The 22919-nt window shown below is 40.7% G+C and overlaps 1 protein-coding gene and 1 non-coding gene across 5 annotated transcripts in view; both read right to left on the bottom strand.

Moving 5' to 3' along the window:
* BEND6 (BEN domain containing 6) overlaps window positions 1-22919 on the bottom strand; it is a 53127-nt gene that overhangs the window by 28435 nt on the left and 1773 nt on the right. Inside the window, exons 1-2 of one of the 4 annotated variants that reach the window (XM_049716250.1) lie at window positions 9587-9684; window positions 5451-5669 (exon numbers count right to left, since the gene is read on the bottom strand). The exons of 1 other annotated variant lie outside the window; for it this stretch is intronic. In XM_049716250.1, coding sequence (XP_049572207.1) covers window positions 5451-5570 — 120 coding nt within the window. In that variant the 5' untranslated portion in view covers window positions 5571-5669; window positions 9587-9684. Of the gene's footprint in view, window positions 1-5450; window positions 5670-9586; window positions 9685-22919 lie in introns of those variants that run through there. 2 more of the 4 variants (XM_033424329.2, XM_033424330.2) reach the window with 2 other exon arrangements.
* On the bottom strand, window positions 21075-21205 carry LOC117200653 (small nucleolar RNA SNORA18). The gene has a single exon (XR_004482273.1). It is a non-coding gene; the product is annotated as a small nucleolar RNA SNORA18 (small nucleolar RNA).

The raw sequence follows: 22919 nt of genomic DNA on the forward strand, positions 1-22919 counted from the left end.
ACAGCAGGACAATAGTCCGAAAACGTATGCCTTTGAGTCGTAAAACCCAGGCTTTGTTGAGGCAGAAAAGAATTTTCTCAAATTACTAAGGTGGCCTTTACATTAATCCAAATCTGGAAAATTGGAGCACAGAAGGAAATTTATAAAGATCCAAATCTAGAAGCCTGGAGTATGATGTTTATAAAAATAAACTTTAGGGTTTCCCTGGTGGCACAGTGGTTGGGAGTCCGCCTGCCGATGCAGGGGACACAGGTTCGTGCCCCGGTCCGGGAAGATCCCACATGCAGCGGAGCGGCTGGACCCGTGAGCCATGGCCGCTGAGCCTGTGCGTCCGGAGCCTCTGCTCCGCAACGGGAGAGGCCACAGCAGTGAGAGGCCCGCGTACCACAAAAAAATAAAAATAAAAAAATAAACTTTAGAAGAGATAAAGGCACATGTACACCAGAACACAACATTGTGAATCAACTATACTCCAATAAAAATTTTGAAAATAGAGATCAAGAAAGTTCCTGCTGAATAGGAAGCGAAGAGACCTCCTGGGGCCAGGCTGAGGAGCAGGAAGGACAGAAAGTCAGATTCCAGTGTCTGCTCTTCCTGCCCCGACCTTTGTGGGGAAGAGAGGTGGATCAACGGGGTTAGGGTAGATGATAGAAACATCCAGATGAATGAGGGGCAGTCCCAGGGCAGCAGGGCCAGCTCCGTGCTTCTCAGCACATCATAAATGCCCTAAAGGGGCCCCATGTCCAGCAAAACCAGGGCAACACGGCGCCTTCTGGGCCACGGATCAGAAATGGACAAAATTGGTGTCTGAACAAATGGACCAGAGACAGTGTCCAGACTCCCCAGAGCTCATGCAAAGCAGCTGGAGAATCCAGAGGATCCCTGTGTCCCGGTCAGGAACTGGGTAAGTGCTGGGGGAACTGGTGAACAGAGAGGCTACAGGGTGCCAAAACCTTACAGAAGATGGCAGCGGGTCCCAGCACAGCAAACGTCAGCAGATGGTGCCAACAGAACCCCCTGGGAGCTGGAGGGAATGCTGTGCCTCAGCAGTAACAGTACTGGACACTAAGGAAACAGGCAGAAGACTTAGAGCCTGGGCAGAAGACCAGCAGTCCCTCCCCAGATGCTGGATGATATGTAAGACTCCTCAAAACTTGAAACACTTCCCAGGAAAAAAACAGGAAGTGGAGGAGAGTGAGAATCTAGTCTCCATTGAGACTTAAACCCTGAAGTGACTGAAACTATACCAATACCTCAAAGGGATTTTAAACACCAGAACACTCTAACTGGGCTTCCCTGGTGGCCCAGTGGTTAAGAATCCTCCTGCCAATGCAGGATATACGGGTTCGAGCCCTGGTCTGGGAAGATCCCACATGCCGCAGAGCAACTAAGTCCCTGCGCCACAACTACTGAGCCTGCGCTGTAGAGCCCGCGAGCGACAGCTACTGAAGCCCATGCGCCTAGCCTGTGCTCTGCAACAAGAGAAGCCACCGCCATGAGAAGCCCGTGTGCCGCGACGAAGAGTAGCCCCCTCTCCCAGCAACCAGAGATAAGCCCGTGTGCAGCAACGAAGACCCAATGCAGCCAAAAATAAAATTTTAAAAAAAAAGAACACTCTGTAATTCACTGTCAATGGACAAGTTCAAGCTTTCCCCCCTCCCCCTTTTCTTATCTAGCAGGGATGGAGAATTGAAAGCCAGATGAGATCAGTTATAGAAAATACAATTATATTTTTGTATGATCAGTAATGTATACATTCAACCTCACTCCTTATTTTACAAGTATACAAATCTATGTATGTATACATATTTCATTATTCCACGTGTGTGTGACATATATAATATATATAATGGTAATGAAAATTACTATTGTTCTATGTTGGCAAGTAGCTAAAGTACTCATGCTAGATATATAAATCTTTAATAAAAAAACTGATGCATTTGGTTAAATAGAAACGAAATATTTATTTAAAAAAACTGAAGGATGCCTATTGAGATCATAGTTCTATGCCAAGTAATTGGGAAAAATAGAATATATGGTCTAGTTCTTGCAGCAATTTCCCACAAGAGAGAAATGAAATCAAGCATAAATCCATTTATAAGCATCACTGGAAGACAAAGTTAATAGACAATAGATTGGGATAAGATATTTGCAAAATCTAAAACCACACGAAACTAATTTCTATAGTAGATATGGCATATGCGCCAATCAATAAGAATGGAACAGGAACCCACCAGAATAGACTAAGAAACCCAACAGAAACTATAAAAACTCAATAGAGAAATGAACAGTGGCAGAGACTGCTGGCTATCACCAGGTATTTGTTCTCCCATTCTTCTACAGTAATAGGTTTTTAGCTCAGCAGATAGGTGTCAGCTAGATTACATTTCCCAGACTCCCGGACAGCTCAGTGTGGCTATGTGACTAAGCTTCCGCCAATCAAATAGGAGTAGAAACAATGTATACCACTACTGGGTCATGACCTTAGGAGGAATGGGCTGGCCTTCTCCTGCCTGAATTCTATTTTTGTTGGCAGAGACGAAGGCATGCAGGTGGGAGCTGGAGTAGTCACCTTGACCCAGAGACAGAGGCTGTGTGTTCAGGAAGGTAAATGAACAAGATAAGAGGGATCCTCAACATTTTGGCACTGCTACAGCAACCAGGACTGCTCTTGCTATTATATGAAAGGGAAATAATCTTCCATCTTTATACGCCACTGTGATATTTGGGTCTTTGTTACAGCCTTTACAACATGCATCTTAACTAATGCAGATTTTGGTACCTAGAAGCCGGATACCCAAAACTTGACATATGTTTGAATTACTTAGAGGTCAGGTTATGGTCAAAAAGAGCAAAGGTATAACATGCTGGAAGATTGTTGACTCTTGTTAGACCTTGGTGATGACACATTTGGTAAAACCGTCACCTGCAAGGCCTTGGAAGGCACACCATGTACTTATTGAGACTGGAAAAAGAATGTCTGTGTGTATCAGTGATTTCTTGTCAGTGCTAGCTAGTTTGCAGAAATGGAAGGCTTTCTCCTTCCATCTGCATTTAGAATGTAGCATGCAATTTAAACTGAGTCCAGTCATGTTAAATCTTCAAGGTTTGAAAAAAGTGAATGACGTCTACATCTAAATTGTAAGAGATAAGAAAAAAAGCCTGTGAACTCAAGGCTTTCTCAAGAGCTTCTCTTTAAGTGTTCTCTGCCAGACACTGAAATCCACCCCAACGGCAAGCCTCAGCTTCAGTGCATTATCTTCAAGCTTTTTGTTTCATATGGCAATTAAGTCACTGCCAAAAGTTGGAGAGAAAAGAGGTTGAGCAGCCGTAATAAAAGAGGAGAGATTTCAGGCTTATTTATGACCAAATAAGATCTCTGGCTGTAGCTACTTGCAATGAAACCAAACAGAAAGAAATAGTCTGGAAAGTTATTAAGTTTTTGAGAAACACAAATTGCAAAAGAAACCATACTGGCCTGCTAGAGCAGGTGACTATTTTGCCCTCAAGGAACCACTGGACAACCCTCCCCCTCCAAAACCTGCACCAGTAAATTGAAACAAGATATAATTTTCTCCCATCAATTGCCAAATATATGAAATAAGGACATAAATGCTAAGTGTTGGCAGGGAAGCACAACATGGAATCCCTTATGCACTGCTGCTGGGCATGTGGACTGATGTGGACATTCTGGAAAGCAATTTCATTGTCATATGAAAGCCATTACTCACCCTTCTAAGTGTTTATTCCAGAGACATTCTCACGCTGTTTCTTAAATGGACATGTATGCGGACATTTATTTTGTCATTGTTTGTAGTACCAAGATGCTGGAGGAAATCTAGGTTTTCATCATTGGAGGAAAGGATAAGTAAAATGATGCTATGCTTTGTTAGACACAACGTATCATATATAATAGCAATATAGATGTTAAAAACAGTGCTGATTGAAAAGTCAAACAGATTGAGCTATATATTATGATACCAATGTACTACTAAATGATGTGTGAAATGATGGAGCCATAAGGTTGTACAGTGCAGCATGATTTGTAAACAGAAAAAGATTGGAAACAAGCCACATCCATGCTAGGGGACAGTGGGTGATGATGTACAAAAGAGAAAGTTCTTTATATACTAATGGAAAGATTGTCAGAATACATTAAGTAAAAAAGCAATGTACAAAGCAGCCTATCTAGTAAGTTACTTTTTGTGCAAAAGAGGGGATAAGAATATCTATATTCATATTTGCTTTATTTGAACAAAGAAACACTGGGAGGATAAACAAGAAAGTCATAAATGTGGTTACATGTGTTAGGGGGCCAGGAGTCAGGAACAGGGCTGGTGGGGACAGCTGTGTGGGAGACTTTTCACACACACGCTATGTAGATATACAGATATATAATTTTTAGGCTTTTGATTTTTTTATTACTCAAAACTTCATTTTAAATTTAGCTTTCTGACTCTGTGCTTGTGCCTTCAACACTTTCACAAGGATTTTCTGCCCCTCCGTAGGAAAGCATATGTGACCGGTCATGGACATGCTTAGCAGACATGGACCCACCATGGGCCCGGCTGACATGTTTCGTTTCAGGAAACCTCATAAGAACTTTAGGTCTCACAGCAACAACTTCTCAAAGTCGGTCTGGGCACATTCCACATGCAGATTTTGGTGCTTTCCCAACCTTCTGGGTTTAAGAGTAAACAATTCTATTGCCAGGGGTTCGGGACAGCCTCGTTTTGTCAGAGGCCGTGTTGTGGGGCAGCCTAGGATGTGCGGCATGCCAGATGCTGGACTGTTCTCAGTGCCTCCAGACACTATCCCAGGAGAGTAAAATATATTCTAAACCATGAGAATGTACAGTATGTATTTTAAAAATTAAACGAAAATACATGCACATAAGCACTCCATGTATTACAAAGACACACAAATAAAAAATAAAGGATAAACAGGTGGATAGTTTGTCCAAAGTGTAAGAGGAGAATGGGAGTGGGGAATTCAGATCAAAAAGGAATAAATGAATAAATACAAATAAGAAAGGGGCCCTGGCCAAACCTGTGATGAGGATGGGCTGCAAACTGGAGTCAAAAAAAAAAAAAAAAGCAATAAATTTTAGAAGAGGTGTTCCAATTTCTCCAGTGGTTTTGGGAGGAAAAAAATATTTTCTGACAGTTTGCTGATCTTTAATGTCCCAGGATATCAAGGAAAGTTTGGACAATGTATAATTGGCCACACTTCAATAGAAGCTGGTAAAATGGCTTGTGAATATGTTTCTAATTCAACTTGTTTAACATTAAAAATATAACATGAAATTTTATTCCTTCAGTTGAATAAAGAATTAAAGGGAAGAATCTATTAATACAAGAGGGGGAAATGCACTAATAAATTGTGAAAGGAATTATGGAATTATGGCAGAGCAAGGGAAGAAAGTACCACCACAACAACAGCACACCAACCTGCCATTTATCCAGGTCACTGTTCGCATTCTCTGAGTCCATCGTCTCCGTCCTTTTCCTCTTTCCTTTTCTAAGAGCTTGGGTATTGGTAATTTCCTCTGTTTGCAAGATCTTCTGCATTTTCTTAGTTAGGTACCAAAGGTTTTCTGAAATTGTAGGAGGAGGGAATGCCCATGAGATGGTGCTACTCTGGACGTAGTCCAAAAGTTAATGTTTTTCCTTAAAATGAAAAACAAACAAAAGGATCCATAATATGTTTACAACTGTATGTTTCATAAAGGGACTAGCCACTCAAGTAGATTGTTTTACTCAATACTTCCTGTCATTCTTTCTCCCACTGGCTAATTCAGGACACACTTTCACTTGGTTCAAAATCATGAGGATATCATGTTTTGAGAACGTGGGATACAGGAAGTTGTCATTTATAAAATCAAATAGTATAAATTTTTTCCATCTTTTCAAGTTTTTTCTTGTCAATCAGTTATGAGGAGTCTAAAAAACAAAGTAGAAACCTTGTAAAATTATGCAAATGATTTGAGGACTGAAGTTATATAACTTTAGGAAAAAGACATTAATAATAGCAGATCTAGGGTCTTCCCTGGTGGTCCAGTGGTAAAGAATCCGCCTTCCAATGCAGGGGATGTGGGTTCGATCCCTGGTCAGGGAACTAAGATCCCACATGCCGCGGGGCAACTAAGCCCACGCACCACAACAACTGAGCTCATGCACCTCAACTAGAGAGGCTGCGTGCCACAAACTACAGAGCCCACGAGCCCTGGAGCCTGTGTACCACAACTAGAGAAGAGAAAACCTGGTCGCCACAACTAGAGAGAAGCCCACGTGCCTCAACGAAGAGCCTGCGCACCTCAACGGAGATCCCGCTGGCCTCATTGAAGATCCTGCGTGCCGCAACTAAGAGCCGACGCAGCCAAAGATAAATAAAATAAATAAATGAAAATAATAAATAAATCTTTAAAAATAATAATAGCAGATCTCATCAGGACAAAAAATATTCCAAGGGAGATCAATAAGAATGGCCTAGAAATTTGTTCTGTTTTTTTTCTGAAAACTCTAAAGTTTTGAGATGGAAGATTTTCTTTGGTGTAAACTTAAGAGTAGCACCATAAAGAATGCAAAAAAATCTCAAAGGCAACAATGCATTTCATTAAAATTTTAAGGTAGAATCATTTTTTCAAAACCTGATAAAACAGATGATAGTTTTTAGGTTTAATAGTTTTGAAATGATCAAATCTAGCTTTTGCTGTGTATGGATGATTCAACACTTTTGGTCATAGCATCTTTTTTTTTTTTTTAATATTTATTTATCTGCCTGTGCTGGGTCTTAGCTGCGGCACGCAGGATCTTCCTTGCTGCATGCGGGATCTTCATTGTGGCATGTGGGATCTAGTTCCCTGACCAGGGATTGAACCCAGGCCCAGTGCATTGAGAGCATGGAGTCTTAGCCACGGGACCACGAGGGAAGTCCCTGTAGCATCCTTATTACTTGTATATGTTGGTTTGTTTTCATGAAAAGATATTTAATTATAAATAATAAAACTTTACAGAAGAGACTAGCTTAAAGGGAGTTTGACAAATATGTGGATTGTTGAGTAGAAGGTAACTATACTCTTTACCAAATTACACCAAGTAATCCTTTTAGAAAATATGGTTCTTTTACCTATTTTAAGAGAAATTCATTATTCTCTACTCCAAGCATAAAATTATATTTAGTCTTTCCAAGATTGCTTGTTGTGACTTTTTGAAAACTTACTTTATGTTTTCAAATACATGAATAGTGCTTCAGCTAACACATGGGACTGGACTGTAATATCTAACTCACAAATATCAGAGGTCTTACTTAGTATCAAGCTTTATTAATAATTTCAAAGATACAAGCAATCAAAAGGCACAAGCAGAATGGGGAGGTCTAGGACATCCTGGCTTTGTAGGTTCTTCCTTCTAGAATAAGAGGTGAGGCCTCTAACTGAGGTTTGGGGGTCACCTCACACAGTGGGTGTGTTTACGTCGTGACACTTCTCCATTTTATACCTCAGAGTTGTACAGCTTGCATGACCTTCTCTAGGGAGTTATAAATCCATAGATCCTAGGTATGTTTGCCATAGGCAATTTTAAATCAGGGATACACAGTTAAGAGCATTCCATAGACAAAAACTCCACTTGTAGCAAATATCATTCATCTGTTTACTCAGAGCAAGGTCAACACACATTTTCTGTGAAGCGTCAGATAGTACATATTTTAGGCTTTGCAGGCCAAGGGGCAAAATCAAGGATATTATGTAGGTACTTATAAGCAAGAAGAAAATAAATCTTCACAAAATTTTTATTCATAAAATTGAAACTATACTAATAATAATTGAGTATAACTTTTTGTCAGACAGGCCTACAAATGAGACTGGAATTTAAAAAAATATCTTGTTTAATTAGGGTTCAAAATGTTCCCTACCATCAGAATTAATGGCAAATGCTTACTTGCCAATGCTGGCCCATTATGAGATTTTATGAATTTTGTGACCTTGGGTTAGGCAATGATTTCATAGATATGACAACAAAAACGTTATTTTCATAAATGATACCATCAAGAAAGTAAAGACAACTTACACAATGGAAGGAAATATATGAAAATAGATCTCACAAGGGACATGGATACAAGATATATAAAGAACTCTTACAACACAATAATAAAAAGACAAATGCTCCAGTTTTTTAAATGGACAAAGGATTTAAACAGACAACACTTCAAAGAAGATATATAAATAGCAAATAAGCACAGGAAAAGAGGTTTAGTATCATTAATCACTACATAAATGCTCATAAAAACTACAATGAGAGGCCTCTTCATATGCACTAAGATGACTATAATCAAAAAAGACAGAAAACAAAGTTTTCTTAAAGATGTGGAGAAATTGGAACCCTTATATCTTGCTGGTGGGATTGTAAAATAGTGCAGGCATTTTGGAAAAGTCTGGCGGCTCTAAAAGTTAAATATTACGTCATCATATGACACATCAATTTCATTCCTACCTATATACCCAAGAGAAGTGAAAGCATACATCCATACAAAAACTTGTACACAAACCTTCATAGCAGTATTAGCCATAATAGCTAAAAAGTGGAAAAAAACAAATGTCTATCAACTCATGAATAGATAAATAAAATGTGGTGCATCCCTACAGTGCAATATGATTCAGCAATAAGAAGAAAAGAAGTTCTGATACATGCCACAACATAAATGAGCCTTGGGAACTTTATGCTAAGTGTAAGACATCAGTCCCCGAAGATCACACATTGTATGATTCCATTTATGTGAAATGTCAAGAATCGTCAAATTTATAGAGTCAGAAAACAGATTAGTGGTTTCTTAGGAGTGAGAGATTGGGGGATTGGGGGAGGAATGCCTGCTAATGGGTTTCTTTCAATGGGGACAAAAACGTTTTTTAAAAATTGGATTGTGGTGTTGCACAAACCCTGTGAATAAACAAACAAACAAAAAACCATTGAAATATGTACTTCAAATGGGTGAATTGCATGTGAATAATATTTCAATACAACTATTTAAAAAATACATAATAGGGCTTCTCTGGTGGCACGGTGGTTGAGAGTCCGCCTGCCGATGCGGGGGAAGCAGGTTCGTGCCCCGGTCTGGGAGGATCCCACATGCTGCGGAGCGGCTGGGCCCGTGAGCCATGGCCGCTGAGCCTGCGCGTCTGGAGCCTGTGCTCCACAACGGGAGAGTCCACGACAGTGAGAGGCCCACGTACCGCAAGGAAGGAAAAAAAAATACATAATAGGTTCAAATATTTTCTGCAAAGTACCTTCTGATGAATAATAAAATGAATAACTGTAGGCTTTAAGGACCTTACATTTTCACAAGTTTTGTAAAATTTTCCAACAAACATTTCTCCTGCTCCACACACATTTTTAACCACCATCAGTTGTATCAAGTCTTAGCAGATTCCACCCAGGTTGTACTGAATTAGTGTTTTCTCAACCTCTTTGGATATATTCTCTCCCACAGTTGTTTCACAGACTATTTATAATGGCTAATTTGTGAGTCACTCTAAATTAATCAGCAATTACTTCTCAAATAAATAAGAACTGAGCAATATCAGTAATACCTGTTGATTTGTCAAGAGCCAAGAAAAACTCAGTCATTTGCCGTGTGTTTTAATTATGTTGCTCCTGATGTCCTCATTCCTTTGAATAACTGTTTTTGCTGAAAGGCAAATAGTCTTAAGTAAGTTTATTTTTTTCTGGGCACATGCCTTAAGCTACTGCAATAAAACATGATTTAATTAACTCACTATTGGTAAATGGCTTTCCTTAATTGGCTAACAAACAAACCACTCAGAAACTTATTTTGGTTACAGACTCATTTTTGTGAAGAAACTCTGCTGTGATATTTCATTTAAAATTTTCTAATTGTTGTGACTTGTCCTGTGAGTTGGATGAATACTGAGTTTGGTAATGTGACATATATATGTTTTTTTTTAAGCACAGGTATAGTGTCAGTGTATAATACACACAATGCTTTGCCGTCTAGTTTGGTGACAAAATAATCCACACGCCACTCTGCTTTAAAAGCACTAAGTCAAATTTTCTCTTTCTTTTCTTGCTTTGGCATGATTGGCATACACTGGTAGTAAAAAAATAAAATGCAGTGTCATACAATGGTATGACGATAGGCACAACATTAAAACAATGTCAAATTATTACAATGGCATCACTGTGGTTTGTGCTGCACTGAGCGGGCTACCCTGTGTGGTCTCTGTCACAACTACTCAGCTCTGCCCTTGCACCATGAAAGCACACAGGCAATCTGTAAACACAGTAGTGTGGATGTGCTCCAATAAAACTTTACCTGTGGACACTGAAACTTGAATTTTGTACAGTTTTCACATATCATGATATGCTATTCTTATATTGTTTTTTTTCAACTATTTAAAACTATAAAAAACATTCTTAGCTTACAGGCTGTACAGAAACAGGAGGCAGGCAGAGGGGCAGCAGCTTGCTGAACCCTGACCTAGGGGCTCAGTTATCACATTGAAAAGGAATTCAGATGTGTCACATGCTTCCTTTTCTGTCATCCTCATTTCTCTTCCTGGCAAGCAGAACAACCGCTTTAACTTCTTTCTCCCCAGTGCCTTACTTCACTGCACATTATTACTAAACATTTAGAGCAGCACTTGAGAGACACAATATATAGCCAGTTAGATCCTACAGCAAATTGTTATTATTTGATAAAAGTGGATTTTGCCAGATATAACTGGTCACCATCACTAAATAATCAGTATTATTTAGTGATGGTAACAGAGCCAGAGTCCTGGTTCACAGGGGTTGCTGATAAGCCCAGGGTGGGAGAGGGGAGACTGGGAAGTTACTGATTAATGGGTATAGAGTTCAGTTTTGCAAGATGAAAAGCGGTCTGGAGACGGATGATGGTGATGGTTGCACAACAATGTGAATGTACTTTAGGCCCTTGAACTATACACTTAAAATGGTTAAGATGTAAATTTGATGTTATGTGTTTTTACCACAATAAAAAAGTTGGAAAAAAATTAGTTTGCAAAAATACAGATTTTGTAATATCCTAACCGTACTAAAATTTTCTCCTGCTGATATGATTTCATTAAAGAGCAAATCCTCAAGTTTCTTCACAAACACACAATTCATTCAAGACCAACCAGAATGGACATATCAGACCTCTTTTAGAAGCTCTACTTTTCAGTAGATTTCAGGCCACTGTTCTTACATCCACAGACAGGTGGGTCAAAGTTTGTACTACCTGCCAATTAGCAAATTCAGAATGGGTATTATGAATATGGCGCTATAATAAACACTACTATTTCCTATAGTTGGTAAAAAAATTTACCATGGAGTTATCTGCCACTCTTTATTTATTTATTTTTTTAAATAAATTTATTTATTTATTTTTGGCAGTTTTGGGTCTTCGCTGCTGCACGCGGGCTTTCTCTAGTTGAGATGATCTCATTGCGGTGGCTTCTCTTGTTGCAGAGTACGGGCTCTAGGTGCCTGGGCTTCAGTAGCTGTGGCACGCAGGCTCAGTAGTTGTGGCTTGTGGGCTGTAGAGCACAGGCTCAATAGTTGAGGCGCACGGGCTTAGTTGCTCCACAGCATGTGGTTTCTTCCCGGACCAGGGCTCGAACCCGTGTCCCCTGCATTGGCAGGCGGATTCTTAACCACTGTGCTACCAGGGAAGTCCCTGCCCTGTTTTATATTTTATTTATTTATTTATTTTTTTGCTAACAGAAACCATTTGATTAATTCCCAGGTAGTTGTAAGGGGCAAGATTAAATATAACCACAGCCATGAGACTCTCCCAAGATATGTGGTTGGATGAATAACATGTCAATGACTTTCAATTTTTTTCCAATCTTTTGTAGCTCACGGCAAAATATACATTCTACATTTTGATCCAGAAAACACACATACACACATACACCCACACACACAAAACTAAAACAAAATTTCAGAAAACATACTCACTTTTACTGCATGTGATGTATTCTTTCAGATTCTATTCTATCTACTGTATTTTATTTCATTTTAGTAAGTGCTGACTGATCACAGCATGTTAAGTTGATTTCGCAGCTCACTAATGGGTTATAACCCATAGCTTGAAAAATGTTCTAACCAGCCTCCAAGTTATGAAAAACATGTATGAGAAATAAGACATAGAGAACAGAGAACTTTGTAACTAATGAAAGCAAATGAAATTAATAAAAATATAAATTATTAATGCATTTAGGTTTACTTTTAATATGTCAATACTATAATTAATGCAGGAGTTCAAAAATACAAAAGCTGCCTCTGAAATTCTAAGAAACAAAAGGCACCATATATATATTTTTAAATAAATATTCAGTACTTTTTTTTTTTTTAGATGTTGGGGGTAGGAGTTTAGTAATTTATTTATTTATTTTTGCTGTGTTGGGTCTTTGTTTCAGTGCGAGGGCTTTCTCTAGTTGTGGCAAGCGGGGGCTGCTCTTCATCGCGGTGCACGGGCCTCTCACTATCGCGGCCTCTCTTGTTGCGGAGCACAAGCTCCAGACGCGCAGGCTCAGTAGTTGTGGCTCACGAGCCTAGTTGCTCCACGGCATGTGGGATCTTCCCAGACCAGGGCTCGAACCCGTGTCCCCTGCATTAGCAGGCAGATTCTCAACCACTGCACCACCAGGGAAGCCCGAGGCACCATATTTTTAAAAAATAAATTTATTTATTTTATTTTTGGCTGCGTCGGGTCTTCATTGCTGTGCGCGGGCTTTCTCTAGCTGCGGCGAGCAGGGGCTACTTTTTTTTTTGCTGTGTGGGCTTCTCACTGTTGTGGCCTCTCCCGATGCGGAGCACGGGCTCTGGACGCACAGGCTCAGCGGCCATGGCTCACGGGCCCAGCCGCTCCGCGACATGTGGGATCTTTCCGGACCAGGGCACGAACCCGTGCCCCCTACATCGGCAGGCGGACTCTCAACCACTGCACCACCAGGGAAGGGGCTACTCTTCCTTGTGGTACGCGGGCTTCTCTTGTTGATGAGCAAGGGCTCTAGGCACGCAGGCTTCAGTAGTTTTGGTGCACTGGCTTAGTTGCTCCGCGGCATGTGGGATCTTCCCAGACCAGGGCTCGAACCCATGTCTCCTGCATTGGCAGGCGGATTCTTAACCACTGTGACACCTGGGGAAGCCCAAGGGACCACATTTAAGGAAACTAAATGAACATCAAAATATCATTCAGGTATCTCACCTCCCTTTGTATTTAAATAAAAATTCTCTGTTATGAATTAAATAAAAATCATGAAAGGCAAGTACGGCACTACAATAAAACTTAAGTACCCTTTCAAATTGCCAAAAGTTTTGGATTGTTTTCTATACATATCGGTTTTGGAATGTACAGACACAGAAGGTCCTCTTCAGTACTCCAGTCGGAGTATGAACTGAAGACTCCCCTCTAAATGAGTTCCAAAGTGCCAGGAAAAAAGTGCCAACATATTTCTAAATATCCAGTGGCTGGTTTAATGTTCTCTGTAAAATGGGCTACTAGTTTCAGCTCAGCCTTTGGCAAGGCATGGAGGAGGGACATGTCCATATTATTATTTTTTAATTATATATACACTAGAAGAAGGCAAATCAGGATTGGAATGGCTCTGAATCAACTACACTTCAATTTTTTAAAAAATTGAAACTCTACAAAAAAAAACCAAAAACAAAACACCAAAGATCAGAATGGCTGTGAAGGGTTGGGCGCCCTCTCCTGCAGCAAGCACAGCGCTCTACTGAGCAAAGCAAGTGCTTCCTCATCAAAGTGTTCTTGACTTCTGGAGAGAAACTACAGGGTTTTACTAATATCTATTAGGGAGCATTTCAACTCACTCTTTTTCCTCACGCCATTTCCAAATGCCATCTAACGTGTTTTCAATTTCCAAGTTGTTCCAGAAATACCCCAACTAAAAAGATGATCAATATACTTTAGGATGATTCGGCAATGCTGCCAAACTATGATTGCATGGCTTAGACTGATTGGAGACTGTGTGTGAACCTCAGAAACACTAAATATGTTTGAGGGACTCTAGACCTGAATCATTTTCAACTTCCCATGATGAGAAAGGAAAGAAAAACAGTCTCATCAGGCCAGAGTTTGTGGATGCACTTTTACTAAAGCTAATTTAACCAATGAGCTGTGATGTCATGCACTGTCATGCATGTAACCATTATCTAGGAAAGGAATTCATTTAGCTCCCCATCCTGCCCTACCTGACATCCTTAGATCTTTCCAATCCTGTCTCCTTCATTTAATAACAATAAAAATATAGTTAATATTTACTGAGTACTTACTATACCATTCAAAGCATTTAACCTGTACTACCTCATTTAATTCTCACCGTCGTGCTCCAGGGTAGGTCCAAGGATTATTCACACTTGACAGATGAGGAAACTGGGGCCCCAGTGGACCCTGGCAACCAATCCCAGTTGCTAACCCATAAGAAGGACTCGAGCCAGAAGTTAGAAACTAATCATCAAATCAGCTTTCAGCAAATTCTATCACCTCCAGTAACTAGCTTTTGCTTTCTTTGCTTGATGAAGCTCTTACAGGGCCCTCCTTGCCAAGTTCTGCCTCGTAGTCCCATTTCCCCAGAGACTGGAGTCTTGACAGGATCATCAGAGCTTCTCAGGACTCTCATCCTGCTCAGCCACAAGGGCTGGAGACCCTCTCTTTGCCCCTCTGATCCCTTCTCCCCCCAATCTTTAAGCTGCTCTCTAAGCCTGGAGGTTGACACGCTTGGGCTCCCTTGCCCTCGTCCCAGCTGGGTTCAGCCAACAGCATGTCCAAGCAGGAGATCAGAGGGAAGGAGAACAGGGAGTTAGGAGGATGTATCCTCCTTCCTCCCTTCCTGTGGGGTTGCCTTGTCTATGTGACCCTCTCGTGTCAGGTTGTGATAACCACTTCCTTCCCTTCCCTGTAAGCCTACAGCTGGTGACATTTCCATTATGACGAGCCCCGAGGTACAGCACTGTTCCTCCTGGTTTGCCTACACCCGGCTGCTATGGTCAGAATGGGTCCTCCCAAAATCCATATGTTGAAATCCTAACCCTCATAGGTTATGGTATCAGGTGATGGGGCCTTTGGGAGGTGATTAGGTCATGATGGGGGGAGCTGTCATGAATGGGATTAGTGTCCTTATTAAACAGTCTCCAGAGGGATCCTCGGCCCCTTCTGCCAGGTGAGGACACAGTGAGAAGTCAGCAGTCTGCAGCACGGAAAAGGGGCTTCGCCAGAACCCAACCATGCTGGCACCTGATTTAGGACTGCCAGCCTCCAGAATTGTGAGAAATACATTACTGTTGTTTATAAGCTACCCATTCCCTGGTATTTTGTTACAGCAGTTTGAACAGAGAAAGACACGAACTTCATCATCTGAACCAGAGTCTCTCTGCTGCTCCTGACCTGGCAGGAAAGCCAGATGCCAAATAGCTCAGCCTCTGTCTCATCTGTAATGAGACAGTGAGACCAGCTCATTTTCATCTCGATGTGGTCAGGAACAAGACACCTACAGCAGAGAGATAATAGTGCAGAAATCAGAGGCTGAGAGCGTTGGAAGATAATCTTCACCTGCTCCACAATGTCACATGTCCCCTCAAATGTCTACGAAAAGCCTGTAGCCACATAGAGAACAGACTTGCAGTTGCCAAGGGGGAGGGGAGTTGGGGGAGGGATGGATTCGGAAGTTGGGGTTAGCAGATGCAAACTAGTATATATAAGAATGGATAAACAACAAGGTCCTACTGTAGAGCACAGGGAACTATATTCAATATCCTGTGATAAACTATAATGGAAAAGAATATGAAAAAGAATATATATATGTATAACTGAGTCACTTTGCTGTATAGCAGAAATTAACACAACATTGTAAATCAACTATACTTCAATTAAAAAATAAAAAAGCCTGTAGCTGTGTGTGTGTGTGGGACCACCTGCAAGTCTGCACAAAAATGTATATGCAAAACTCAGAGGGACTCTGGATAAGTTTTCCTATGGTTCTAGGGCCTCCAAAACCTTTTCTGAGGAATATCAATTTTTGTGAGTATTTTTCTCCTTGGCTATTCTTATGTTATTACCTGTCCCCATCCTTGATATTTATGTGCCTTTTCCCCATTTATCAGAAACACAAGTGCAGTATCACGCCTAAAGAAGAGTAAGAACAATGAAGAAGAGTAAGAACAATTTCACATTTTTTTGATTAATGTAGAACATTCTATCCATCTTGAAAGTTGAGTGCAAGATGAGATCATTAAGATTTTTGCTTTAAGGAACCATATTCTAGAAAATTAATAAGTTTCAGACCAATTTTTAAAATTCACAAAATGTAATAATTTTGATGCAGGAATCAATGCCTATGCATAAAAATCAGGAGTGATGCAACATTCAAATATTAATTTATCTTATCAGTTATAACATGAAAGGACAAGCTAATTTCTCTTTGAAATATCTGCCATGTTAATATCGTATACTAATGAAATTAAGTGTATACCATTTACCAATGTGTCTATTAATTTTGTACTTTAATAATCTTGAAAGTTTAGGTCAACATAATCTGCTGAGTCACATATTTCAGATAATTTACTTAATCAATCATCTTAACTGCTTTGCCCCCTCATCTACTACCAATATTAGATACTACTTTATTTCAATACAATATTATTACTACCAATTTCTTGCTCTAATATTCTTTTGTATCCTGTTGAAGCAACATTACATTCCCTGATGAGGAAACCCAGGACATGGTCCTGTACCCTGTGGGTGAGGAGAATTAAACAGGGACCATACCAGCCGACTCCCGGGGTGCTGGTGCCCCTTAATCCAGGCACCTAGACCCAGACTCCATCAGCTCACCTGGGGCAGACCACCAGGACATGGGGGACACTAACTGTGACCCTGCAGTGTCTGCTCAAGGTGGGTTCCTGCTTCACTGCAGATGGCCCCAAAATGAAACTGCAAAGAATAGACCCAGAGGGATCTGAGACGCTCAGGAAATTGTGGTTCAAAGGCTGTCTCTGGGTGGAATGCATGAATATTGTACGAAACCCTTCACAGCCTACGGGGTCAGCAGAGAACCTGGAGGAGATAGAACCACCAGACGGAGAGAGTAGGACACCCTGGAAGCTGGACTTGCCCACTGGAGTGAGGAAGTCCCATGATGAAATAACCAGCCTTTTAATGTGATGGAATGTGATCACAGTGACAGGACATGGGGACCTAGTGTCCTGGGAATATGGGGGGCGGGGTTCACAGGCACGGCAAGCGTGGGAAGCCGGAAACAGTGGGTGGATGGAGCTCAGCCACTAGGATGGGTGGGCGGTCTTCCACACCACAGGCAGGGTTATCTTGGTAGGATCCAGGGCCCCAGCTCCGAGGTGTCCGGGGAAGGCTGGATGTTGAAAAGCCTCACAGCCGAGGCTTAGGCAGGATGTAGGAGGAGTGGCTGCTACGTTCACCAGGATATCCAGGAGTAGTTTCTGGGAGCCTGATACTACGTCCTTGCCTCTCTTTTAGCCTTAAGACTATGGAGATCCTTGCAGACTCAGCTGAAGACTGAATTCTAGGACCAGTGTTTTTCGCTCAGAATGGGCTTATGCATTCAAACATCTGGATGGTTGTGGAGTGGCCCTAGATAGTTAATACAGGCTTCCCTTCTCAGGGCTGAAACTGACATTCCAATGAAAGTTACAGAGTGAACTCTCTTGCCCCTCTCCCAATCTGTTTAAAGTCTCGGGAAGACAAGGAAACTCAGAGAACACTGTCTCCACTTAGCCGTAGGGTGGGCGGTGTTCGCCTGCATTGGGGAAATGTCCCTGAACTTGTATAGGTTAGAGCTGAGTGCTTCCTCAGCTCATCCCAGGCTGATGGTGCTCCAGACCCTTCTCCCAGTCTCAGGGGAGGCACTTAGGTGACGTGATGCCGATGGATGAGAGAATGATTTGATGCTGCAGAAGCCTTGGTATCTGTGTGGATTTGTATGGTTTTGAGGATTCTCTTTTTCTTTTTGGTAATAACTCCTTAAGAACCTGGTGAAAACTATGGACCATGTCCCTCTAAAGAGACTCACAGTTTTACATATAATTTCAGGTCCCTAGAATCCTGTTCGTGAATTCCAGGCTAAAAGCTCCTACAGCAGAGATAAGACCAAGAACAGGCTTTAGGTTTTTGGCTTTCTTCTTTGAAATGTAAACTTTACTGGATTCTAATTCAGTGAGTTTGCTATTTGTTTCCCTGTCTTACTCCATAAAGTATTTTGGAACCACAAAGACATTTTAAGACATATTTTTCTTTCTGTTCCTAAATCCATGAGATGTCATTACACTGGGATAATTTCAATACTCTCTGGAACTGTGTGTGTTTGAAACATCTTTTACTAATTTTCGGTTACTCATCCCATTTTCCTTGATACGCTTGCTATCTCTTTTCTCTTAGTGACATTCTTTCAGGCCATCAGCATGCTGATGCATTAGCATACAAAGCTACTACCACAAAATATTTAACGCAAAAGTCCTACAAAAAATTATTGTAAGAAATGGAGATAATTTAGCTATTAAATATTGCTGTTGTTTTATTAAGACAATCTGGAATTTAATTCATAAACATCAGTTAATCAAGAATTTATTCATCTCATAACATATTTACTATGTAACTTATAAACCTCTTACCTTACTTTTTTCCCTTTTTTCACTTAAGAATGTTGAAATGCTTGTAATGAACATGGCAACTTTTATCTTGGATCTAGAAGGCAATGACTTCTGCTTTCAAACTGGCTTTGTAAGTTGCCCATTCTTAGAAATGGTGGAAATATTTCACACTATCTGAATAATAATGAACAACACTGCACAGTGATTTATAACTCTGAGAGCTTTATAAGTTGATTTATGAACAGCTCTCAGATTTTCCATTGGCAGTTCATACAACTCTGCGTAAACTTTCTGGCCAAATGACTCAGTATTTTGCTGTATGACTAATCCCACACTCATTGTGGAAACTGGAAATGAATTCTATTTGCTTGTGGATAATAAATGATTACTTTACAAAAACTGTCTGCAAAGCATTATAGAGTAGATGAATTCAATTATACTGATGTTTTTAAAGTCTCAAACTCAGCAGACTTTTTTGAGAAGTCTGTAATGTTCACAAAAAAGAACAACCCCTCCCTCCAAGCATTATCATGGATTTTGCCACCCATAGGATAACAAATCCTAATTAGGCTCTAAAATTTCTAAAACATTAAAAGAACAATTTGGGATGATGTCATTTGAAATATTTTCTCTTACAATGATGCCTTTAAGTTATTTTCCAAGTTTTTATTACTGTAAAATAAAGTCCTTTCCTGGGATATATTTGCTGCAAAGATTTGATATTATTGCAAATAACAATTGTTTCTCCTTCATAAATGCAAAATTTAAAACGACAATAGTGATGCATCTGTATGATGGCTCCCCTGATTCTGGTGGCTGGAAATTGCCTCCAAGATTATGTTAGTTGCTGTCGGTGCTCCCAAATGATGTAGCTCCTTGAACTTTCAATACAAGAACATGTATATGGTTGGCATAGGCCCTGGTCTCAGACTGCCATGAAAACTTTTTGGGAATAAACAGGTATACAACATGTTTCCTCAGATTCCTCCCAATTCCTTTCATGCCATTGATTTCTGAGAGTAAAAAACTTCACTTAGGATCAAGAAGGTTGCCAGTCCAAAATCAGTATGATTTACTTCAAATCATTTATTGCTAGAGCCATTCTTACCCAAACTTTTTGTTTTCAAGGGGGTAACATTCCAATGGAATGTCTCTGTGTGATTACCAGTTGGGTCATCTACTACCTTCTATCGAGGTTTGTAATAAACGCTTACAAACAGCCAGAGCTACATTCCAAGGCATTCGTTCTCTTTCCCTAAAAATCCTTCTTCTAGTCTGAGCATTAGTAGCCAGGGCTGGTGGGGAGGGGCCCAGGGGCAGGGAGCCATCACAACCAGTCAGGGTCAGTTTTAATACTGCAGAGTCAAAGGCAGTCTGAGAGCAGAAAGAACTGGTCTGGGGGACCCAGGGAGCATGAGGACAAGTATCTAAACCACAAACGCATTGGAGAGGTCACCTTCTCCCCTCCCTTCAACTCTCAGTTTCTCTCCCACTGCTGGCTCCAACTCCCAAGTTGTACCCTTGTCCTGACAAAAGCCCATGTGTTGCCCTTTACTCAGGCTTTACTTGCATTTCTACCCATGCATTCTAGAGTTAAATTTCACCAAAGACTGTAGACAGCGCTCTTGCCTCTTTCCCACGTCCTCGTCCCTCTCCAATCCACTCCCGTCCGGGTTCAGCCTCTCCCACTGCGATGAGCCAGTTCCCCGGAAGGTGTGCAGAGGGCTCATCATCACTGGTCCTCAGTCCTCAGGCTCCTTACCCCAGATGTGCATCTGTCCTGGGAACCCCTGAACTGGAAGCACTTCCCACGTGTCATCTGCTCTCCTTCTCCAGTCCACAAGGGGAAGATATCTCCAAAGCTCTGATTCCAGTTTTTGGTTTTTTTTTTTTACTTTCTGCACAAAGTGTAAAGGTTTTTTTTCTTTTTATTAAATTATGTGTAACATAGGCAAAATTATTTCAGTCAATAAATTTTTAAGGAATTTCACATGTTCTGATTTTTTCCACTGCCAATCACCTTTGTTTCACCAAAGCCAGAACCTTCAAGATAAGGTAGCCCTTGCAAAAAGAAGTTTTGCTCAATCCACAGTTGTCATGTCAGTCCGTCCACAATCCTTTTAGTTGGGCTTCTTTGATCTCCAATGGAATATGGACAAACTTCAAAATTCCCCACCTGTAATCTTTGGGATCCAATTTCCTCAAGCAGTTTTCTTTAGGACCATGTTTAGGGTCAGGAGATGGATCTGCCTGGTTCTGAATTTTAGATACCCTTTAAAAATGCATTAAGTTCAAATCATATTCACTCCTAAGCTGTCACACCCTAGAACAGTAGAGATCATTGGGATGTGCCAAATACCTAAGATAAAAAAAGTTTGACTGTTTGGCTTTTCACAGTTCACTTGGCAGCTCTGTCTTGTAGTTCTTCCCCACAGATCTAACACGTAGTTCTATGAGTAAAGGAAACCACATAGTTACTCTACGAGGCGTTTCCAGCGATGTAGGTTTACAGAAAAAGCCCCATCAGGATAGACCTCAACTGATACCAGTTCTTTCTACACTTTCTCTTCCATAGTCATTTCGTCCACATCAGTGACTTCAACTATAATTGATGTGGGTGATTCCCATCTGTCTCTGGTTCTCAGTCTCCAGCCGTGTTTTCATGGGTAATTTCACACGGATGACCTTCTGACGCCTCTGCCCCTCAATGGGTCTGAAACTCAGTTTGTCACCTCTGCCTTCACAACTCTTCCTTCACCCGAGCCCAAAACTTGAGTCCTCTGCAATCCCTGCCTTTCCCTCAATTGGTCACCACACAGCTTAGATGGATCCTTCTCTTCTTTTCTGTATTTCTCCCTGACCCAAACATCAGGAACTTGTGCCATAACTTCCTACCTCTAGGGAGGTACTGCAGAAGATGTTTCTGTCATGTTATGAAAGCCCCTTACTCTTATCTTTGGGAGCAGAATGACTCAGTGATGAGGGGCCTTGGGGAGGGCCTGGGGCCACCAATGGGCAGGGCTGGTATATGAAAGGTCCCTCCTCACACACGGTCCTGCCTCTTGCTCACTCGTGCTGCAGGCCTTGTGGATTGGAGAGTGTGAGGCTCTTTTTAGCCTCTGGTCTTCAGGTGAGAAGTAGTACAGGTAGGGTTCTTTCCTGCTTTACTGTTGTGAAGGACTGTAATTCTTTAGCTGTGACTGGGCGGGGGTGAAGAGTTAGTGGAAAAGGAATAAGACGCCCCATTTTGGCTTTGAGCCTAAGCTATGCTCTTCAATCTGACTTCACCCTGAATAGGGTTAACATTTTAATTTCCTTTCGGTTCCTCGTGTGTGTTCTCAATTTGGTTGAGCATCTAAAGGGAAAAAGGGCTGCAGGGTGGACCATCTTCTACATACCAGATACCAAACTCTCTTAACTAATTTCCCCAACTCATTTGTCTTCTCTTGTGTGACAGTGCTAGCTCACTATAATAAAAAGTCAAAAAATTATATATACTTTTCCATTTTCATTTTTTCATTCTTTGGTATGAAAGATTTGGCCATGGACTTTCCTCCTCCACCCCTACCTCCAAACTTTAAATTTGTGAATTTGATATAATGTCAATTATTATTTTTTAATGAAAATCTATCAGAAAGAAAAGGTATGAATTTTACTAAATTAACTTCCAAAAAGGATTGATTGGTTGATTTAATATTTATTGAATTCCACAACGCATTAGCATCACACAAACACACAGAAAGAAGCAATTAATAACATGCCATTTGGAGAAGGGAGTGATAAATTAGCAACAAACAAAGCAGAAAACAACGGAACCTAAATACTAAATTCTTTCAACGATTTGGTTTGCTTATTATTATTATTAGTATCCTTGAGATAACTGATGCAAAGAACAGAAATGAACGCATCTAAAAAGAAATATCTATAATCCTACTGCAGGGCAGTTAAGTATTTGCCTGCCAAAAGAGATAAATGATGTTCTTGTGTGCACTTCAAACTTACAAATGGCTGCAGCAAGACTCAGAGTGATAACAATTGTGCTAAAGTCGTAACTCAAAATCATAATTGCTATTTAGTTGCTTTCTGTTGTTATAAATGCACAGTTTGGGGCAAAATGGTTACTATGCTGTATTTGCGGTCTTCGGCATGTTTCAAGGATATTTAGGGCCATTTCAGCTCACTCACAAATTTTCCTAAATAAGTATAAAGTAACGATGACCTTCCTCATTAGTTATTCTCCCAATGTTTGCAAAA

Source organism: Orcinus orca, chromosome 10 (assembly GCF_937001465.1).
Source record: "Orcinus orca chromosome 10, mOrcOrc1.1, whole genome shotgun sequence".
NCBI classification, from domain to species: domain Eukaryota; kingdom Metazoa; phylum Chordata; class Mammalia; order Artiodactyla; family Delphinidae; genus Orcinus; species Orcinus orca.